This window comes from Medicago sativa, chromosome 4, assembly GCF_051527215.1.
Source record: "Medicago sativa cultivar Bolivia chromosome 4, Bolivia_mono, whole genome shotgun sequence".
NCBI lineage: Eukaryota > Viridiplantae > Streptophyta > Magnoliopsida > Fabales > Fabaceae > Medicago > Medicago sativa.
The window spans coordinates 16390113-16411551 of NC_140752.1; the positions used below are offsets into that span (position 1 = coordinate 16390113).

The 21439-nt window shown below is 33.7% G+C and overlaps 1 protein-coding gene and 1 long non-coding RNA gene across 2 annotated transcripts; both read left to right on the top strand.

Annotated features, from left to right (window-relative positions):
- Positions 1 to 1413: 1413 nt before the first annotated feature.
- On the top strand, positions 1414 to 2735 carry LOC146926759 (F-box/kelch-repeat protein At3g06240-like). The gene has a single exon (XM_085706966.1). The coding sequence runs from the start codon at positions 1533 to 1535 to the stop codon at positions 2733 to 2735; it is 1203 nt and encodes a 400-aa protein (XP_085563092.1). The 5' UTR covers positions 1414 to 1532.
- Positions 2736 to 14894: 12159 nt separating this feature from the next.
- LOC146926760 (uncharacterized) lies at positions 14895 to 17184 on the top strand. Its single transcript, XR_015008141.1, has 2 exons — positions 14895 to 16446; positions 16636 to 17184. It is a non-coding gene; the product is annotated as an uncharacterized LOC146926760 (long non-coding RNA).
- Positions 17185 to 21439: the final 4255 nt, after the last annotated feature.

Genomic DNA, 21439 nt, shown 5'->3' on the forward strand with positions numbered 1-21439 from the left:
AGCCTATAAATTCCATAACCTTTCAAGTTTTTATGAATAACAAAAGAGTGGTTAATAGAAAGTCTTTCCTCTGTTCTCTTTGTTAGTTTGTTTGAGTTTGTGTGTGTTATATGTTCCATTGATAACAATTAATTGTTTGCTAGGGTTCAACATGAACTGGCGGCGGTTGTTTCCGAGTCAACCCAACCTCCCTGACCTCCCCAATGAACTTATAATAGAAATCATCTCGTGGCTGCCGGTGAAAACTCTCGTTCGATTCAGGTCCGTCAACAAGTCATTTAACTCTATCATCTCTGATCCTTCCTTCGTTCAAATGCATCTCAAGAAATCCGCACGAAATCCACACCTAGGACTTATGTTGGAACACGTTGATGCGATTCTTTTAACCTTTACAATTTCCCGTTTACTCAATAAACTACCAATCACCGTTCACCCTTGATCCTTACTATCAATTGAGATATAAAAGTTTATTGTAAGTTTGAGATATTTGACTGCAACAAGACCAGATATAGTATATGGAGTTGGTTTACTTAGCAGATACATGGAAGAGCTACATGCAAGTTACTTGCAAGGAACCAAGAGGATTCTTCGTTATATCAAATGTACACTGACCGATAGAATTTTTTATGTTAATAATAGTAATGTGAAGCTTGTTGGATATACAAATAGTGATTGGGTAGGAGGTATAGAAACAAGAAAAAGTACGTCAGTGTAAACATTTCATTTGGGCACTGGTGCAATATCATGGTCTTCGAAGAAACAACATGTTGTCGCTCTTTCCACACCTTAAGCACAATATATAGTTGTGCTACTCACAGTGTGGCTGAGAAGAATTTTAGAAGTGATGGATCAAAAGAAGAATACTCCTACAGAGATATATTGTGATAACAAGTCAGCGATTGCACTGTCTATCTAGTTTATCCAAGGGCGGTCCAAACATATTGATATCCGGTTTCACAAGATACGAGAGTTGATTGCTGAAAATGAAGTGGTGATCGAGTATTGTCCCACTGAAGAACAAATTACAAATATTTTTACAAAGCTTGTTGAAGATCGAGTTATTTTACAAGTTGAAGATGATGCTTGGAATGACAAGTTTGAATGCTTGATTTAAGGGATGCAATGTTTAAAATTAAATCAAGATTATACTAGAAGATTAAAGAAGTTATGATGTGGCACCATTTGCTTTTTTTTACTTATGAGATAAGATTAGATTATTAAGTTACTTTGCCATTAAGACTAAAAAAAATATGCAGCACAGCCATGTATTTGCTTAGTCATTAAGAAGTAGAAATATCTAAGTACTTTTTTCAAAAAAAAAGTAAAAAATATCAAAGTACTATCACCGCAGCTTTTAATTTCTTAGTTATTAAGGTTAGAAAGCCTATAAATTCCATAACCTTTCAAGTTTTTATGAATAACAAAAGAGTGGTTAATAGAAAGTCTTTCCTCTGTTCTCTTTGTTAGTTTGTTTGAGTTTGTGTGTGTTATATGTTCCATTGATAACAATTAATTGTTTGCTAGGGTTCAACATGAACTGGCGGCGGTTGTTTCCGAGTCAACCCAACCTCCCTGACCTCCCCAATGAACTTATAATAGAAATCATCTCGTGGCTGCCGGTGAAAACTCTCGTTCGATTCAAGTCCGTCAACAAGTCATTTAACTCTATCATCTCTGATCCTTCCTTCGTTCAAATGCATCTCAAGAAATCCGCACGAAATCCGCACCTCGCACTTATGTTGGAACACTTTGATGCGATTCTTTTCACCTTTCCAATTTCCCATTTACTCGATAAAATACCGATCACCGTTCCTCTTGATCCTTACTATCAATTGAGATATAATAGCTGTAATTGGTGGGTTGTTGGTTCCTGCAATGGATTGCTATGCTTGATTGATCAGCATGCCTCGTCCGATCATCAACGCCTCTCTATCTGGAACCCAGCCACAGGAGAAAGTTCTGAATTTTATTCTTTTAATGAATCTCGGTATGAATATCCAGTGTACTCTTTTGGTTATGATAACCTGGTTGAAACTTTTAAGGTCGTAGAGTTTTGTGTAGAGCGTGATCATGGTAATCTAAGAAGCATGGTGAAAGTTTCCAGCTTGGGGGATACTTGTTGGAGATATATTCAATCTTTCCCTGTGCTTCCACTTCAAAATCAGATGTTTGCTAGTCAGAATAATGGTGTGCATTTAAGTGGTACTATTAATTGGTTGGCTCTTCGCGATTACTCTGTTGTAGATTACTTTCGTTTGAATTACAGTAGTATTAGTATTGAACAATATGTGATTCTTTCACTTGATCTCTCAACTGAGACATACTCTCAACTGTTACTGCCACGAGGTTTTGATAAGGTGTCACATCATCAGCCAACGATTGTAGTTTTGATGGATTGTCTTTGTTTTTGTCATGATTTTGAGAAAACCCATTTTGTTATATGGCAAATGAAATATTTTGGAGTTCAGGAGTCTTGGATTCAATTATACAAAATTAGTTCTACGAATATATCTTCGACAAGTGTTGAATGTTGGGATTTGTTGCCATTGTATCTTTCTGAGAATCGTGATAAACTGATATTAACCTATAAGAGTGTATACTCAAGAATTTATGAAGATGGAATGGCATTAACCTATAATTGCAGAGATAACAGAGTAGAAAAAATTCGAATTACTAAATATATACGGTGGTCGTGGGCTAAGGATTACGTCGAAAGTTTGGTTTCAACTTTTTGAATGTGAGTTTTATTTTCACATGATACTTGTTTGAATTTATTTATGCCGCTTCATGTATGTTGCTATAAAATCCTTGTCAGTGTTTAATTATATATTGTATGAATATTTTGTATTAGGGCTTATCTGCTTAGCTTAGCCTTTATTGGAAGCTTACGTCATAGTCATTGCTTTCCTTGTATTAGGGCTTATCCTTGTCAGCTTAGCCTTTCACATATTACCGACCATTGTTGGATGTTTACCATTATTGGAAGTGAGTGTAATGATACTTGAATTGTTAATACCTTTAATAGGAGTAGCATTTCGTCTCCTCTTTTTCTTAATTTTATCTTGAGTTGGGTCGAGCTAATTTCTGTTTCCCCTCATCTTGTCAACAACCCTCATATTCCTTCTTTGCAACTACTAATTCAGGATGCGCAACTGCTTTCCACTTAATATAATTTTACGTCAGAGTCGTTGCTTTCCACTTATTTTCCTTCATGGCTGAAACATCAGTAGTTCATCAGTTTTAGGTATATCAACTTAAGGTTCATGAACATTGCTCAATAGTCTCAAAGATTCGACAGTACAATACTCTTGTGGGAAGCAATGTTTTCATGAGATGGAAAACCACTATCAATATTGTAGTTTTGATAAAATTTCTCCTACCATATATATTCAATTAAGCCACTTGTGCTTTTTCCTTTCCATGGTCACAAGTCTCAACTCTCATGTATATTCTCTTTGATATGTGAACCAGTCTTCATTCTTTTGGTTTTAGGCTTTCTTTTGGAGTCTTGCCTAGAGTAATCATCGTTTCACCCTTAACACACTCAAACTTTGGTTTTTTAATATAGTTCAAGGGGAAAAAAATAGATGTATGTATCCATCATAAACATAAAATGCTTGCTAATTTTACTGGTTTGAAATGCAATATAGTTAAAGGGGTTTAAAATAACATTTTGAAAAGAAAAAAATTGTTCTGACAATCTTTCAATTGAAACTAAATTGCAGAAAATAGAAAATGCATGGTTAAGAACTTTACTTTGGTTCAATTAGCTAAAGCTTTTATTTTTTATACTACAAATGTTATAAAAATATAACGAGAATAAGTTCGATCAATTATAAAATTTCATAGTATATAAACTGTAATAATTAAGGAACTTACATAATAGAGTTTCACTTATTATTCCAACATGTGAAGAGATCATACTATAATTGAAGAACAAATATATATTCTGTTGAAAGGCACATGGTGAACTTACTAGTTGTTTTAACGACAAACATTGGTTTTGAGTTGTTATTTTGTAGGGAGAATTGAATCTATGACCTCCATACGACTCGAGCCTTATTGTAAATTTATCGTTAATGTTTTACCTCGATTTTTCATTATTTAACCGTCGATTTCTTCTAGGTTTTTGATGAGGAACGTCAAGCCTATAATGCTGCTCTGCAGCTCGTGAACTCCCAAAGAGTTGCAGGATACATACATTATCAGCATTTTACTTTTCAACAATTGAGGGCTATTCAATGACAGTGAATTTTGCATGTAGCTGGAATAGGTAAGGGTTTTGTTAGCGTAGTTTGATTAAATAACATTTTCAGTTTTTTTTTTTAAGGAAACATTTTCGATTTATGTTACTCCATGACTGTCTGTTAATACAGTCCTTAGTTGTATCAAAAACCTACTATGGCTGAATTAATCTCCATGACTATATTCACTTGGGTTGCAGAATTGTGTGTTTAACTGTGACACTGTTTCTTATGATAGTGGTATTTGTTATTGAAGTGTAAAACATGAATGGGATTACTTTTGTGGCTTCATCTTGGTGGTGCTTAAAAATGTCTTGATTTGGAAGTTTAAGGAGGAGTGTAATTTATAGCTAGGCATAGAGTGTGCATGTGTTTTGATAGAAGTGATGAGATAACCCCTAAATTAGAAATCATTTCATTAGAAGTTTTCAAGTTCATTTTTTCTTGGAGAGTAAAAGCTCAATTTGATTGTCAAAAATAAGGATCGTAGAAGGAAGGAAAGATGTAGGACTTAAACCAGGGAAGATAATTCAAGATGGCAGCCATCTCAAACACAGTTTTGGCATGGAGCATTGCAATAGGTAAATCCATCAACTGAATCATTTGTGAAATAAAAATTCAATCCAGCTGCCATGACTTGGTTGATGGTGTATAGAATGCTCCTAGCTATATTGTTATTTAGCTTTCTAAAGCCAATCCAGGTTTTATCCTTCATGTTACAGTGATCACCTCTGGCTATACTAGATCTCCAAACTTTTATGTTGTAGGGCACGCGCAAAAGTGCACATTTTCATTAGGACAAAAAAACCAATATCCACTAGTGTAAACCAATTTAAAGTAAGGGATATTTTAGTAAATATCCCTCAAGTATTTGTTATAGAATAAAAGTGGATCTAAGTTAGCAAATTGGTGTAAGTTAACAAATATGTTTTAATGAAAATTACTAAAGACTCTCAAGCTATTAGTTTTAAATAATAAAGATGAAGGATATTTTTGTCCAAATGAAAATGTGCACTTTTACTAACTTGGACCTTCATGTTTTTTATTGGTCTAAGTTAGCAAACCCTATATATATATATATATATATATATATATATATATATATATATATATATATATATATATATATATATATATATAGAGAGAGAGAGAGAGAGAGAGAGAGAGAGAGAATCAGTTGACACCATATGTCAACGGATTCGTTGACACCAAATCTAATCCGTACATTTAATTAATCTAATGGTACATGTTTATTCCCTAAATTGCTAACATAGGTGACTTGCAAACTAGTTGCGTAATTCAAGCTCCTAATTAATCTATCATCCCAATATTTTGTTTATGTTAAGTGTTCAATTTTCTACAACATCTCTTTCAAATGTCTATGAACACACATTTGATTCAATTACTATTATATTGGGATATACGAAACAATTTTAGGATTGTCCCGAGATGGGATATAAGAACAGTAGTTAAATCCAAAGACCAATACAAAACATGAGATCAAATATTGGATTTGAGTATGTAGCAAGACAATCAAACTATGGTCATAGATTCTTCGATGTGTGCCTTTGGAAGTGAAGGAGGTCACCTTGTCAACATTTGGATCAACTTGTTACTCTCTTACGTGGATCAAACACTTCATAAAATGATTGTAGTCGATAAGTGAAATTGCAGATATCCAAAAAGTTGTTTTGCTGTTAAAAAAAAAAAGGAGACAAAAGAAGAGTATTTTAATTTTGCAGACAAGAGAATAAGGAGGATCATTAGGCATGACAATCGGGCGGGGTGGGGACGGGTTTTACTTCCTCGTCCCTATACCCTACTCCCATATACTTACTTGTTACCCTACTCATAGCCAACGGGGATAAGGAATCGAATCCATGTCCCCGTCGGGTCTGTCCCCGTCTGGTTCGGGTATCCCCGCCCTTATACCAATCCCCGCAATGGATAATTGTTTTAATAAAAATAAAAGTATTTTTCAGCCCTGAGTGCGTAATGTAGTAATGCATTATCCAACAATGAGATGATGACAATCAATGACTATGGTGATTGAAAAGAGAGAGGTCGAGAGTGTGAGATATGGAAAGAGAAAAGAGAGAACCATGAGAAGTGAGTGTCATCTAAAAGAATGAAAGTCTGATTGTGTTTATGAAATGATTTAGGTCTTAATTTTTTATTTATATAAAATGGGTAATAAATTGATTTTCTACATTCGGGACGGATTTGGGTATGAGTTAGTGGTGGGTATCTATATCCTTGTTACTCGTCCCGTACCCGTGTTTTAAAATCGGGGAAAACCCATACCCAAACTTAGTCAAAGCAGGAAAAACCCGTCAATTTGAGTTTGGTTCGGGCGTGTACCCGTGAGTATAGGTTTTGTTGCCGTGCCTAAGGATCATGATATGATCATGTTTTCAATTTGAGTTTTTTAGTCATTGAATACAAAATAGTGTGTGATCACAAGAAATTATACACAATAAAGAGAAACATGACACTAAAATTAGACTTTGATTAATAAAATAAACAGTTGAGATATGATGTCAACAAATTATTTGACACCTGGTGTCAACGAATTCGTTGACACTTGGTGTCAACGGATGTTGTCTCTCTCTGTTTTTTTTTAGTAGTGTATTGATTTTTTTTTTGGTAGTGGGCTCTCTCTCTCTCTCTCTATATATATATATATATATATGCTAAAAAAATAGATTTAATGACTAATTTTTCTTTAAAAAAATTTTTAGGGGTAATATGATGCACATTTACAATTATGCCCTCGATATAGATTTGAAATTCCCAATTTTGACCAAACCCTAGTTTCAGGGTCTCACGCAGAACATTCTCTTTCGACGCTTTCACTTTCTGATTCTCTCACTCTCAATCGCTTATCCGGCTTCGTGATTTCTTCATCTAATTGCTACTTCTTTATTTGTTAAAACCCTTTCATTGCTTTTTCCATTAGGTTAACAAAACTTGCTTGATACGGTAGATAGGGTTTTCTATGCTTTCCTTAGATTGATACACTAGTTTAGTTTGATTTAGTGAATTTGGCTGAAAGATTTTTCTGCAAGATTTTTCAAAGGTAGCTGTTGATATTGTTTCTCCATCAAAAATGTGTACTTCTGTTTAAATTGTTTGCACTGCACTACAGACGCGATACGGAGGAGTTCCTTCCAGATGAACTTATTGTGGAAATCATCTCCTGCCTTGGAGTGAAAACTTCTTATGCGATTCAGGTGCGTCAACAAGTTTTTCAACTCTCTCATCTCTGATCCTTGATTTGTACAAATGCATCTCAAGAAATCGGCACAAAAACCGCACCTTACGGTAATCTCACAAAAGAATTCCAAGAGTATTTATTCGGGTCTTGTAACCTTCCCAATTTATGGTTTAATCGAGAATCATTCAACCACAATTCAACATGATCCTTACTATCGATTGGGAAACAAAAACTATCCCTGTATACTTGTTGCTTCTTGCAATGGATTGATCTTATTGTATGATTGGGATACTTTACACCTCTATTTTTGGAACCCAGCCATTAGGACAAAATCAAACATTTTTGAACTCCCATCGCATCGTTTCCTTGATTGCTCTTTTGGCTACGATACTACAACAGAAACTTATAAAGTGGTATCGTTCCAGCGCGAACGTGATAATACTAGACGTGCGGTGAAAGTATTCAGTATGGGGGGTAATTCCTGGAGAAATATTCAATGCTTACCTGCGCTTCCACTTTACTGGTGGTGTAACGCACAATTTGAAAGTGTCTAGAATATTCAAATTCGCGCTAAAACTGATATTGGATACATTAATTATACAATAAAGAAAATGACATCAAGTCGAGAGTTTGGATACATCAACATCCCAAAGTTTTTATGTTACATTATTACATCAAAGTTTGCCAAACGAAGTATAAATACAAAGTTTGTAACAACACATCTCATAATATAACATATGCATCCTTAATCCACATCAAGTTGATTCCATGACAACGCGATCAATCCAAGGCTTTTTCTTTACCTTTTCCTCGAGGAACCTGTGACTTCCAATAATCATCCTATGGATTATCTAAGGTCTGTACACAATTTCTACATCAATTCAACAAGTTTTCATCATCTAATCATCAAATCTCTCTCAAAACCCTAATTCTCAAATTCGCACAAACTCTCCCCAACTTGTTAGATGTAATCTAATGATTTAACAACTTAATATTAATGCAAGATAGTCTCACCCTCACCTTAGATTAATTCCTGAATCAGCAGCAGCGTTCTTCTTTCCTAAGGTATTCTCCTCTTCTCTTGACTTTTCTCTTCTCTTTTCTTCTTTCTTGTTCTCCTCTTTTCCAAAAAGCGGTTTAAGGTAAACTCTTTCCAACCTAAGCTTCTCTATTTATAATACTAAAATATTCTTCCCAAATCTATTTAGGCCCAACAACTTATTCTTCTTTCTATTATAACCCCCAAATCCACTCACACTAATAATCCTCATATTCTAATAAATAATATTTCTCTACTAAATATATAATAATACACCAAATAACAAATATATATCTATAACAATTAACAAATATATTATGTTAGTAAATACCAACATATAACATAACAAAATATCACTCAACAAACTATATCAACTAAATTATAAAAAGACATCTAATCTCAACAAATCATATATCCCTCATATACATCATATAAATATATAAATATATTCTAAAACTAATTAAAATTAAAATAATTAAATAAAAAGGAGGGCGTTACACCAACCAGTTAATAGTACCATTCAAATACACACCATCTTTCTGAGTAGCACCAAACCACCTGTAATATCCCCGCTTATTAGGAACTGACGTAATATCTGAAAACGATAAAATGTGCACGTTTAAGGCAAGGGGTATTTTTGGATTTTCACGCTAAGTTGGTACTTAAGCATGTTGGGACCAACATTCTTCACAAGTTTTTCTCACTTCTCTCTCTAGGGTTTTCATAATCTCATTGCTTTCCCTTCTCTCTAGAATTGTCACCACTAATCTTCACGAAACTTGATTTCTTTCATTCAATCTTCTCTCAATCCTTCTCTAAGTTAGGGATTAAGCAAGAATAGAGTTCTATCAAGGGTGTTGGTAAGAAAGTTAGAAGCAAGCATCACCAAAATAGTTTCTTCTTATCTAGGGTTTTCCTTCCTAGAGTTTTGCTGTCAAGTTTAGAGTGTTTGAGCTTAACTTCAACTTCTTCAAGGTGAGTTCTTAGTTAGTTCCAACCATGGGATCTTGTGTTTATGTTTGTAAGGAAAAACCTACATTTTTAGGGTTTATACATAGATAATTATTACCCCTTTTCATGTCATGCTCACTATACATGTAAATACTTGTTCTTTGACTGTTTTACAGGTTCTAAATGATCATTAGAGTCATGACATGCCTTGGGATACTTTGTTTTGAGGATTTTGGGTCAAAAACAAGTTTTGCGCAGGTTCTGGACTGTCACAGCTCGCCTGCGAGCAAGGTAGCTCGCCATGGCGAGCAAAGCAGCTCACCTCGCGAGGAGGCAGTGCGCAGTGCACTGTTTGCTCGCTTTAGGCCTTAAGTCATCCTTTGGTCTGGTTTCTTTTCATGCAGTATTTTACGTTAGTAAACCCCTAGAGCCAAGATCCCAAGGCATATATTTTTAAATGTCTCTTGAAAATAAAACAAGTATTCATATTGTATAGTTAAGAAAGTCACACGAGAAATATAGCCTGAGGTGAACGGGTAGCAAGCAATAACTAATGAGGGGAATGGAATTAGAGCCTCGACGTAGTTGTCGAGAATTAGAATGTCGATCACGAATATTTAGGTATGTTAAGATGCGAAGAATATTTCTACGCTCATGAACAAGAATGAACTAGTATGTAGTTCATCCCCGAGGGATCGATCAAGGATCCTGAGATAAGGAATTAACTTGAATAGTTTAACCTTTCATGTATGCATAAGAACAAGATGATTACAAGATGTAGGTGTTCGTGTTTCTTGTTATCCATGCCAGGGGGATACGAGAAGTTCTCCATGGGGAACGGTTCAAGCCGCAAGGGACCCGCACGACACTGAGGGAGTCTGATGTGCCTTAATTAGGTTCATTGGTCATGTATGGGATTGTTCTCGGGGTTACTCCACCCGGGGCTCTCCATAAAATGAATCAAGATAATATTTGTTTGATCAACGCTAACATAAATATTTAATAAACATATATTCATGCATGATTATGATATGATGTTAGATGTGAACAAGTGTTAGAATAGAACAAGAAAAGAATATTATGTCAAAGACGACCTTAGGTTACCCTACTCGTCTGGTATAGGTTCGTGCCATGATTGTTTCATGTTTAGGCTTCGATGCGTTAACATATCTTAATAATGCGGTCCTAGGAACCCTTGACCGCCATGGCACGTATGATGTTAGAAAAGCCTATAACAAGTTAAGAAGAATGTAAGACGGATCTAGTATGCACATCCGTCTAGACAAACATGACCACACACGTATAATCAACCGACAGGTTGTATTTTAGACACGTGATAACCATAGGTATCCCCGAGGTTATCACTAGCCTAGGGCTAGAAAGAACTCACTGAGGCATTATGTCTCATCCAACTCCTTATTTGTTCAGGTTCACAGGTTCCTCGAGGAAAAGGTAAAGAAAAAGCCTTGGATTGATCGCGTTGTCATGGAATCAACTTGATGTGGATTAAGGATGCATATGTTATATTATGAGATGTGTTGTTACAAACTTTGTATTTATACTTCGTTTGGCAAACTTTGATGTAATAATGTAACATAAAAACTTTGGGATGTTGATGTATCCAAACTCTCGACTTGATGTCATTTTCTTTATTGTATAATTAATGTATCCAATATCAGTTTTAGCGCGAATTTGAATATTCTAGACACTTTCAAATTGTGCGTTACACCACCAGTAAAGTGGAAGCGCAGGTAAGCATTGAATATTTCTCCAGGAATTACCCCCCATACTGAATATTTTCACCGCACGTCTAGTATTATCACGTTCGCGCTGGAACGATACCACTTTATAAGTTTCTGTTGTAGTATCGTAGCCAAAAGAGCAATCAAGGAAACGATGCGATGGGAGTTCAAAAATGTTTGATTTTGTCCTAATGGCTGGGTTCCAAAAATAGAGGTGTAAAGTATCCCAATCATACAATAAGATCAATCCATTGCAAGAAGCAACAAGTATACAGGGATAGTTTTTGTTTCCCAATCGATAGTAAGGATCATGTTGAATTGTGGTTGAATGATTCTCGATTAAACCATAAATTGGGAAGGTTACAAGACCCGAATAAATACTCTTGGAATTCTTTTGTGAGATTACCGTAAGGTGCGGTTTTTGTGCCGATTTCTTGAGATGCATTTGTACAAATCAAGGATCAGAGATGAGAGAGTTGAAAAACTTGTTGACGCACCTGAATCGCATAAGAAGTTTTCACTCCAAGGCAGGAGATGATTTCCACAATAAGTTCATCTGGAAGGAACTCCTCCGTATCGCGTCTGTAGTGCAGTGCAAACAATTTAAACAGAAGTACACATTTTTGATGGAGAAACAATATCAACTGCTACCTTTGAAAAATCTTGCAGAAAAATCTTTCAGCCAAATTCACTAAATCAAACTAAACTAGTGTATCAATCTAAGGAAAGCATAGAAAACCCTATCTACCGTATCAAGCAAGTTTTGTTAACCTAATGGAAAAAGCAATGAAAGGGTTTTAACAAATAAAGAAGTAGCAATTAGATGAAGAAATCACTTAAATTTTACGATTGCGTATTGAATCAATAAATTCGAATAAAGTATATAAATAAAATAAATTAAACTCAACGTGAATTAGAATAAAGTTGCGTATTGAATAAATTCGAATAAAGTTTACGTTACATTACATAAACGACATGTATGTCAACAATTACATTACATTACATTCGGGAATGCACCTTCCAACTACAACAATTGTCTTGCCCCTGAATGGGGAAAATTCAAATTGGCTAAGCAGCAGGACTCCAACATAATTTAAGTGAAAAATTTTAACAAAACACTAAACTTAAAAAATTCTAGATTAAGTGAAAAAATCTATCATACCAACATAATTTAAGTGAAAGCTTAATTGTTCTTGTTGTTGGAGTGTTGTTTGATTTGAAGTTGAAGGAATTTTGGAGTTGGGTAATTTGAGAGAGAATTGAGATTTGAGTGTGTGTTGTTTGAAAACGAGGCAGAATGAGGCTCTGCCTGGGCTAATAACAGCATGTAGCGTGAGTTAACTCACATTGCATGACTTAAGTCATGCTACTCTTATAAATGGCATGAGTTAACTCACGCTACGTGAGTTAACATGCGTAAGGGCGTTTTGGACATTTACTTTGGGAATGAGCGAAACCATTTGGGTAAAGAGCAGGATTCACTGTCATTTAAGTTAGACCCAATTAAATTGATCTAATAAGGTTTGGAATTCTGCTCTTTACCCAACACATTTTGCTCATTCCAAACTGAAAATCCAAAAATACTCCTGCGTGAGTTAATTCACGCTAGTGTTAATTTTGCGTGACTTAACTCACGCTAGTGTTAATCTCTGTGTGAGTTAACTCACGCACCTACTAATATATAACTCACGCAGCGTAACTTAACTCACGTAGGGGCAATTTTTTCTTTTCAGTTGGGTGAAGAGCAGAATTCTAATGTTTGGCTAAAGTTGGGTTATGAGTATCTAATGTGTAGAGACTAATGGGTAATTCTATTTTTATGATGGGCTAAAAAAGAAATACCAATAGTTAACCCTAATTTGGGTGCTATAAATAAAGAGGTCATGGTCCCAGGTCACACACCAAGCCGTCGTTCTTTGTTGGTTTTCTTAGTGAGAGTGTGTGTTGATCTGGAAGACCATTACCACATCAACGCTATCCGATTATGAATTCAGGTAAGCTTCCGCATATTGATTTGTTATTTCTGATGATTAACATGATTGACTTTAGGGTATAAAATTTAGTATGGTTCTAACATTCAAGATCTGATTAATTAACAAGGCCGACTATGTGTTCAATTCTGGGTCAATACAGTTGACATCTGAATTTCATAACACAGTGACGATGGAGGTAAAGATCATATTGAAGATGAAGATCTTGTAATTTAAATTATAATCAATCGTACAATTAAATCGACGAAGTACCAAAGGTATATCTTCAATACTAAATCATTTTTTTTTTTATTTTTCATCATTATAAATTGAATTTGATCTTTCAATTTAATAAACCAAATCAAACTTTTATTGATTTGATCATATTTTCTAGATTTATTCTAAATTTATATTTCAATATTTATAATTTATGAACATTTTCTCTGTAATAACCGGATTTTCTTTTGTTTAATTTATTTTAATATAAAAAAGTGGTTTCAATTTTTGTTATTTCTTTGCAAGGTGGATGTTTAAGCTACAATGTATTTTTTTTAATGTAATTAAGCTACGATGCTATTTTATATTTTTTTTTATCTTTGAAGCTTCCAAGTTTCTTCATTTTAATTAATTTTCTACCCGGTGTAACAATTTCAACAATATTCTAGATCTGATTACATAACAAGGCCGACTATGCGTTTAATTCTGGTTCAAGTCAGTTCATGTGTAAATTTCATAACACTTGGTGACGATGAAGGTGAAGATCATATTGAAGATGAAGATCATATAATTAAAACAATTATCAATCTTACAATCAAATCGACGAAATACCAAGGTATTTCTTCAATTCTAAATAAATCCTTGTTTATATTTTTCTTGGTTATAAATTGAATTTGATCTTTCAATTTAATTAACCAAATCAGTTTTTTTATTGGCTTGATCATATTTTCTAGATCTCTTTGAAATTTATATTTCAATATTTATAACTTATGAACATTTTCTTTTATTTAAAAAAAAACCGGTTTCTATTTTTTATTTTATTTTTGCTTTGCAATTCTGGATGTTTAAGCTACAATCCTATGTTTTCCTTGCTCATCCATTTCATAGATCTTTGTCAATGTTTGCTATCTTATTATTTTAAGCACATATAGATAATCAGATCTAGCAAGCCCATGACAAATAATATGTTTTTGAATTTTGAGTGCTAAAATGTTTTTTTTTTCTTTTATTGTTTTTGTAGGCTAATCAGCTCTCTCTGGGAATTATGGAAGGATAATCGAGCTCCAACACCAGGGACATTTCATTTAACATGAATTAAATCCATGATTAATCATGAAAATGGGGTCTTTGCCTGATGTTAAAATGTGATTAATATTAATCATGCTATTATCCATCATTAATATTATATTGACATATAATAAAGAAATACCATGCTTGCTTTATATTTAATATAATTTTGAGGTAAATTTAAATTGATTTTATTTATAATGTACAGGTGATTGCAACACGGCCTCGTTCAAAGGATGTGCCTCGAAGATCTACTGTGTTTGACAGAATAAAGAATTGGATGATCGAGTTGAGAAAACCAACTGATAAACAGAGATATGACATTGTAAGATATGATGGAATTTTATTTATTTAATTTTCACTATGAATTGTGACAAATTAACATATATATATATATATATATATATATATATATATATATATATATATATATATATATATATATATATGCAAGCTACATTGGTTGCAAAATATCATATATATCTTCAATAAAATTGTCATTAATTCCTTGACAACTAACAAGGTTTGTATACCTGTTTATGCAGTACTTTGTACACTTGCCCTCCAACATTATTTTCGGTTCGAAAATTGAAGTTGTTAATTTCTTAGTTTATGGAGAACATCCACCAAAACCAGATACAAGCAAAAAGAGAAATCAATGCAACGTACATTATCTTTAATAATATTCAAGTAGTGAATTAATTTTATTTTATTTCTGAGGAAGCCATACTTAGTTAGACTGTTGTTTTATGACTTTTGTTGCAGGAGCTAGATTTGACATTGAATGCACCAAACAAAAGGATGAAAAATTGTCCTAAAATTTATCAAGTGGTGAAAATGGAGAACCTGATGATAGAATTGGCTCTAAAAGAAATTGGGAAGAATGACAGGAATGATGACTCAACAATGGCAGTTACATATGAAGAAATTGGTAACATGAATGAAGATAATATGATTAATACAGGGTTGGAATTATGTGGAGTAATACAGGATTGGAATTATGTGGAATTATGAATTATTTTATGGCAATCAAAATAGTCTTCTACTCCAACCCTGTATTACTCATATTATCTTCATTCATGTTACCAATTTCTTCATATGTAATTGCCATTGTTGATTCATCATTCATGTCATTCTTCCCAATTTCTTCTAGAGCCAATTCTATCATCTGGTTCTCCATTTTCACCACTTGATAAATTTTAGGACAATTTTTCATCCTTTTGTTTGGTGTATTCGATGTCGAATCTAGCTCCTGCAACAAAGAAGTCACAAAACAACATTATAACTAAGTATGGATTCCTCATAAATAAAATAAAATTAATTCATTGCTTGAATATTGTTAAAGATAATGTACATTGCATTGCCTTTTTTTGCTTTTATCTGGTTTTGGTGGATGTTCTCCATAAAGTAAGAAATTAACAATTTCATTTTTCGAACAAAAAATAATGTTTGATGGCAAGTGTGCAAAGTACTGCATAAAACAGATATACAAACCTTGTTAGTTGTCAAGGAATTAATAATGACAATTTTATTGAAGATATATATAATATTTCGCAGCCAATGTAGTTTGCATATATATGTTAATTTGTCACAATTCATAGTGAAAATTAAAATAAATAAAATTCCATCACATCCTAGCTTATCAGCTGGTTTTCTCAACTTGATCGTCCAATCTTTATTATGTCAAACACAGTAGATCTTCAAGGCACGTCCTTTGAACGAGGCCGTGTTGCAATCACCTGTATATTATAAATAAAATCAAGTCAAATTTTAAATTTGCCTCAAAATTATACTAAATATAAAGCAAGCATGGTATTTCTTTATTATATATATGTTAATATAATATTAATCATGGATAAAGCAAGCATAATGTTAAGATCATGTGATTAATCATGGATATCATGTATTTGCCTGATGTGGCCAATGACATGCCTGCTGCTGAACATGGGGTCTCAAACCCTAAAGGGGATGGTCTAACTCAAGATCGTTATGCTAGAAGGTGAGTTGGGTTTGCAAGAATTACATGGTGAACAAATGAAGAGTTCAGTTACAAAATATGTTCCATTTCATTGACAGATTTATATATTCTACCTATATTGTTAATGTGGCATGCAGATTAATTGATAATATATCCTTTTTGTCTAAGTGTGAAACAGATCACTTAAACCTATTTCAATTTCAAACATAGGGTGCCATGTTGTTAGGAAAGCGATTGGAGGTGAACTTCTCAAGACATACAAACATAACCCAAGGACCTGATACACATAAATACATGAACTCAAATCTCAATCGATTCAATCACAATGCTGCCAAGAACTATCGGTATGCACCTCGCCGATAAGGATCATCCACATGTCCTCCCTCCCACAAGACATTATTGAAGAGGGAATTGCAAGTCTTCTACAGGAGGATGAAATCATTGTTAACTGCAAAGTCTTTTAGATGAATGGGAAAAATCAGGCTCTTGTTCAGTTTGAGTCCGAAGAGGAGGCAACTGAAGCCCTTGTTTGCAAGCATGCAAGTTCACTTTCTGGCTTTGTGGTCCGTATCTCCTTTTTGCAATTGCAAAATATATGATTCAATGAACTATGTTAAGGAGCAAAGGAATTCTATCTTTATTTGGTATAGGAGATTCTGAATTTTGGAAAGATAATTTTTATGCAGACAATCCCATCTTGTATATATTTATAATGGTTTCATTGGTTGCGAAATATAACTTAAAAAAACCTCTTCATGACTTTTTCTCTTTCCATCGCTTTAATTTGATTGAATTTGTAACTTAAAATTCAAGTATACTATATATTATATATGATGAATATAACTTCGTGTAACCATATTTTTATTGTTCAAACTATACATGATCAACATCTTGTTTTACTGTGAACAGGAAATTTTTAAGCCAACAATGGCAGCTTATGGAAAATTGTCTCATGTATCTGGACGCATATATGAAAAAGAACCTAATATTCTTAAAAGAATTCAAAGTTCAGAGTAATCTTGATCATACTGAACCTTGAGCGTGAAGATCTAGTTATTGAGATGTTCAGCATTTTTTGACAATTATAAGGTCAGTGCTCCGGTAACATAAAATTTTTATGTTACATATATGTTACACATGCCTAGATGAAATTTAGCTATTGTTTTCTTATTTCAAAGGTCAAACCATCCGAGTAATGTAAAAGAATTGGGTACAGACATGAAGGTTGTAATTTGTAAATAGAGAAGAAGGAGGATCCTCATCTCAAATAGAAGTTAACAAAAGTAGTAGACAAAAGGTATAGAAAGTTTGAATCAGAATCTGATGCAAAAGTAGTTTGTGAATCAAACATTCCATTGACATTAATTATTCCTTATAATTTAGACACTTGAATTTTTTATTAACAAATTAACTTTTGTTTAATCTTTTTTTAGGCGCCTGAACAGCGAGACCATGGTAACGCATTGGTTGGTAAAAGAATCAAGGTCTGGTGATCATTGGACAAGATGTATGAATATAAGTATTACCAGTTTATGTAATCTGACAAATTTCTGCACTTGTATTTATTTTCAGCACTTGTCTTTGTTTCAGATGCTCACTTTGTTTTATGCAGTAAATTTGTTTATTCCAGTAACTTTGTTTATTCCAGTTACAGTTGAAATAACATTAGACCCAGAATTTTTTTTCAGTTTTATTTTTTATTGCTTTTAAGTATACTATATCTATAGCAGACAAAATGATGCTGGATTTCATACCAGTAACAGAAGAAAAAATATTGACAAGTCCTTATGCTATCATGTATTTCTTAATGTGCACAACAGAAAAAAGCATTGAAAAGTCCAAGTGAGACGTCTGTATACTACGAAAGACGATACCAACACTGACACGTAGTTGCCAGTGAAGTAATAATTTGAGAAAATAGAAGTGATCGAATGTATCCACGTGTGTCGGTGTCATTCACCAGACACACCTTCAATCTGAAATGTCATTGCTACATGTTGGCAAGTATTCAATTAGGATACTTATTGAAAACTTTCAATGGATCAGTAAGGGTACAACTTCAGCAAGCAATATCATATCGGCTACAGCACCTAGGGGTAAAATTTGTAAATATTTAGGTAGATGCAGATTTGATTTGGATGATGATTCCATGGATGATCCACCTATAATGACAAAAGAATGAAGACTGATAATTCACAGATCCAAAAACAAAGGCATGTTGGAATATTATCAATAAAACGAAGGCATGTAGGAAATTTGTGAAAATATATGATACTTTCGCTTCGAATGGAGAAAGTACATGAAGTGCATGTATTCAAACATTTCTATGTTATCCTTGATGGAGATATCAACATACTAATCCTTATTGAAAATAGAAAAAAAATTATCAAGATAGATATTATCTTTTTTATGATGAATCGACAATCGATTTGTATACAATTTATCCTCTCATGAAAAATTGGATTGTAGTAGATCTAGTGCATGCTAAGTATTACAGTACATTGGAGGTACAAAGTGTAGCTTTTGCAAAATCCCTGTTACTCATTTGAAATTTTTTCATACTCATTGCATAAGTACACATTCTAAAGTAAATGATTTACTCAAAGGCTAAGTAGAATCATAAACTAAGCCACTTTTTTTGGGCAAAAAAGAATATGTCATTTCTTCAACAATGAGATGACAAATACATGAAGTAAGATAATTAAGGACATGGGAGCTAGGCTTGAATATGTTGCACAATCCTCATTACACTTAATGTAGCCAACACTCTGTTTTCCCAAGTATAACCACTTCACTTGCAGACTACTTGATGAAGAATAATATGGAAGTCTCTAGAATGGTGAAGAATAATATTGAAGACTCTAGAATACTAGGGAATAATGTGGAAGTCTCTAGAAGACTAAAGAATAATATAGAAGTCTCTAGAATACTAGGGAATAATAAGGAAGCTACTAGACACTACTAGTTAAGCACCAGGGAAGTCTTAACTTTTCTAGATCATTCTAGGCTTATGTACTAAAATATCCATATCTCTAGACTTTTCTTTGTTTCTAGATATTTCTAGTTGGTAATGGAGAGCCTTCCTAGAGTAGTATAAATATGGCTCACCACCTAGTGTTTTGGCATCATCAAGCATTGAATCATTCAAGCACTATAACTTTTCTTTGAGAATATTAGAGTGTTTCTCTATTTTCTCTACCTTTCCTTTTGTCCCTGAGCCACTACTTGAGCATGTTTTCATGTTGTCGTGGCCAATTAAATGCAGCAAGAGACTTTTTTGCAATAGATGTCACCTTGAAGCTCAACATATAACCTTCCCATAGACACTGATTCCTCCATTTCTCAGAGACTCTGGTTGCCCATGACAAAGAGATTGCATCTGTCACTTGGTAAGTGGTTGCAAATTTTGAAGAAACTAGTTCTGAAACTATCTTCACACATGGCACAAAAGTCAACATATAATTGCTTGTTCGCATCTAAAGAAAAATACCTCATTGGCCCAACACGCTGTTATATGTTGACTTATTTTCAAAATATCGTGTGTTGGGCGTGTTGTACTGTTTGTAAACAGATCATATAATGTCGGAAGACATTCCCAAGCAGAGGGCCAACAGAATTGCTTCGCTTTGTTTAGTCCAATCTTAAGACTTTAGGTAAATTGGCGGCTTATATACCTTCAATTCGCTACTAATAAAATTGGTTTCAAAATTTTGGCAGCAAATCTGATATTTTCTTGTAGTGCTCTTCAACTGGAAAGTGTTCATCAATGGCAGAAGTGTCAATATGGAGATGATAAGCTTATTTGACGCTATTAACACCGTCAACAGCTTGATTCCAAACAATTTTGTCTGTCACCTCACATGTTGATAAGTCGTAGTTTTTATTTTTTTTTTTGTATTTTAATTCAATAAGATTTCGTTAGGTTTAGTCATATTTCTTCAGCTATTTTACTACAAAAGCTTTGGTTTTCATTTCAGGTTGATTGTCAAAGAAGAAAGATGGTTCGGTTGATGTTTAGGCAAGAAAAGATAAAAAAAAAAAAAAATACATGAAGAAAAGAGCAAAACAGAATGGAGGATCCAGACCGTGCTTTTTAGTACCCAGACCGTGCGTTTTGGCTTGTTTGTGTACCAGACCGTGCGTTTTGGCGCGGGTTGTGCAGACCGTGCGTTTTTGTGTTGCTGGAAGTTGAAAAGTGCACGGTCTGAGTCCAGAACGTGCGTTTTTTGCTGTCAACTTTTACTATTACAAAACTTTTTGGTTTTCCTTGATTTAAAGCTTGTAATTTCGTGTTTAATGCCTTGTCTTGAGGTTTTAGGCTATAAATAGGTCCTCTATCAGACTTGTAATCACCTTGGATCATTAGAAACTTGCTTATTATTGAAATACAAAGTTACTTTTTGTTCTAAGTTCTTGTTATTCTAATTTTCTGCACTTTTACATTTTTGCTACTTTATTTCCTTGTTCTTTATAATTCAGCAATTTACATTCAGTCATTTACAATTATGCAATTTATTTTCTATTTTAATCTTACATCTGTTATACCCTAATTTTGGACCTAAAAATACTAGTCATTTTTTCTTTTCCTGCATTATAAGTCATTTGAATTGTCTCTGATCAATTGCATCTTTCTCTGCATTTTATTTCAATGTTATTTGCAAAATTCACATGCAAGGGTATTTTAGTCATTTCCTGTGTCAAATTTCTCTCAGTCTTTCAAAATTTTGTCTGAGTCCTTTCAAGTAGTGTGAATAAGCCTCTGTTTCATTCTATGTCAAAATCCATTTCAAAAACTGCATTTGGAGTCATTGTGAGTCAGTTTTGCCCCTAGGGGCATTTTGGTCATTTCAAGTGTCAAGTCACTGTTTAAATCCTAAAAATTGTCTCTGAGCCTTTTAATTTTGCTTGTATGAGTCTTTGATTCAATTTCTGTTAAAATCCATTTTTCAATTGCATCTGAATCATTTCTAGTCGTTTTTGAGCCCCAGGGGCATTTTGGTCATTCCACACGAAA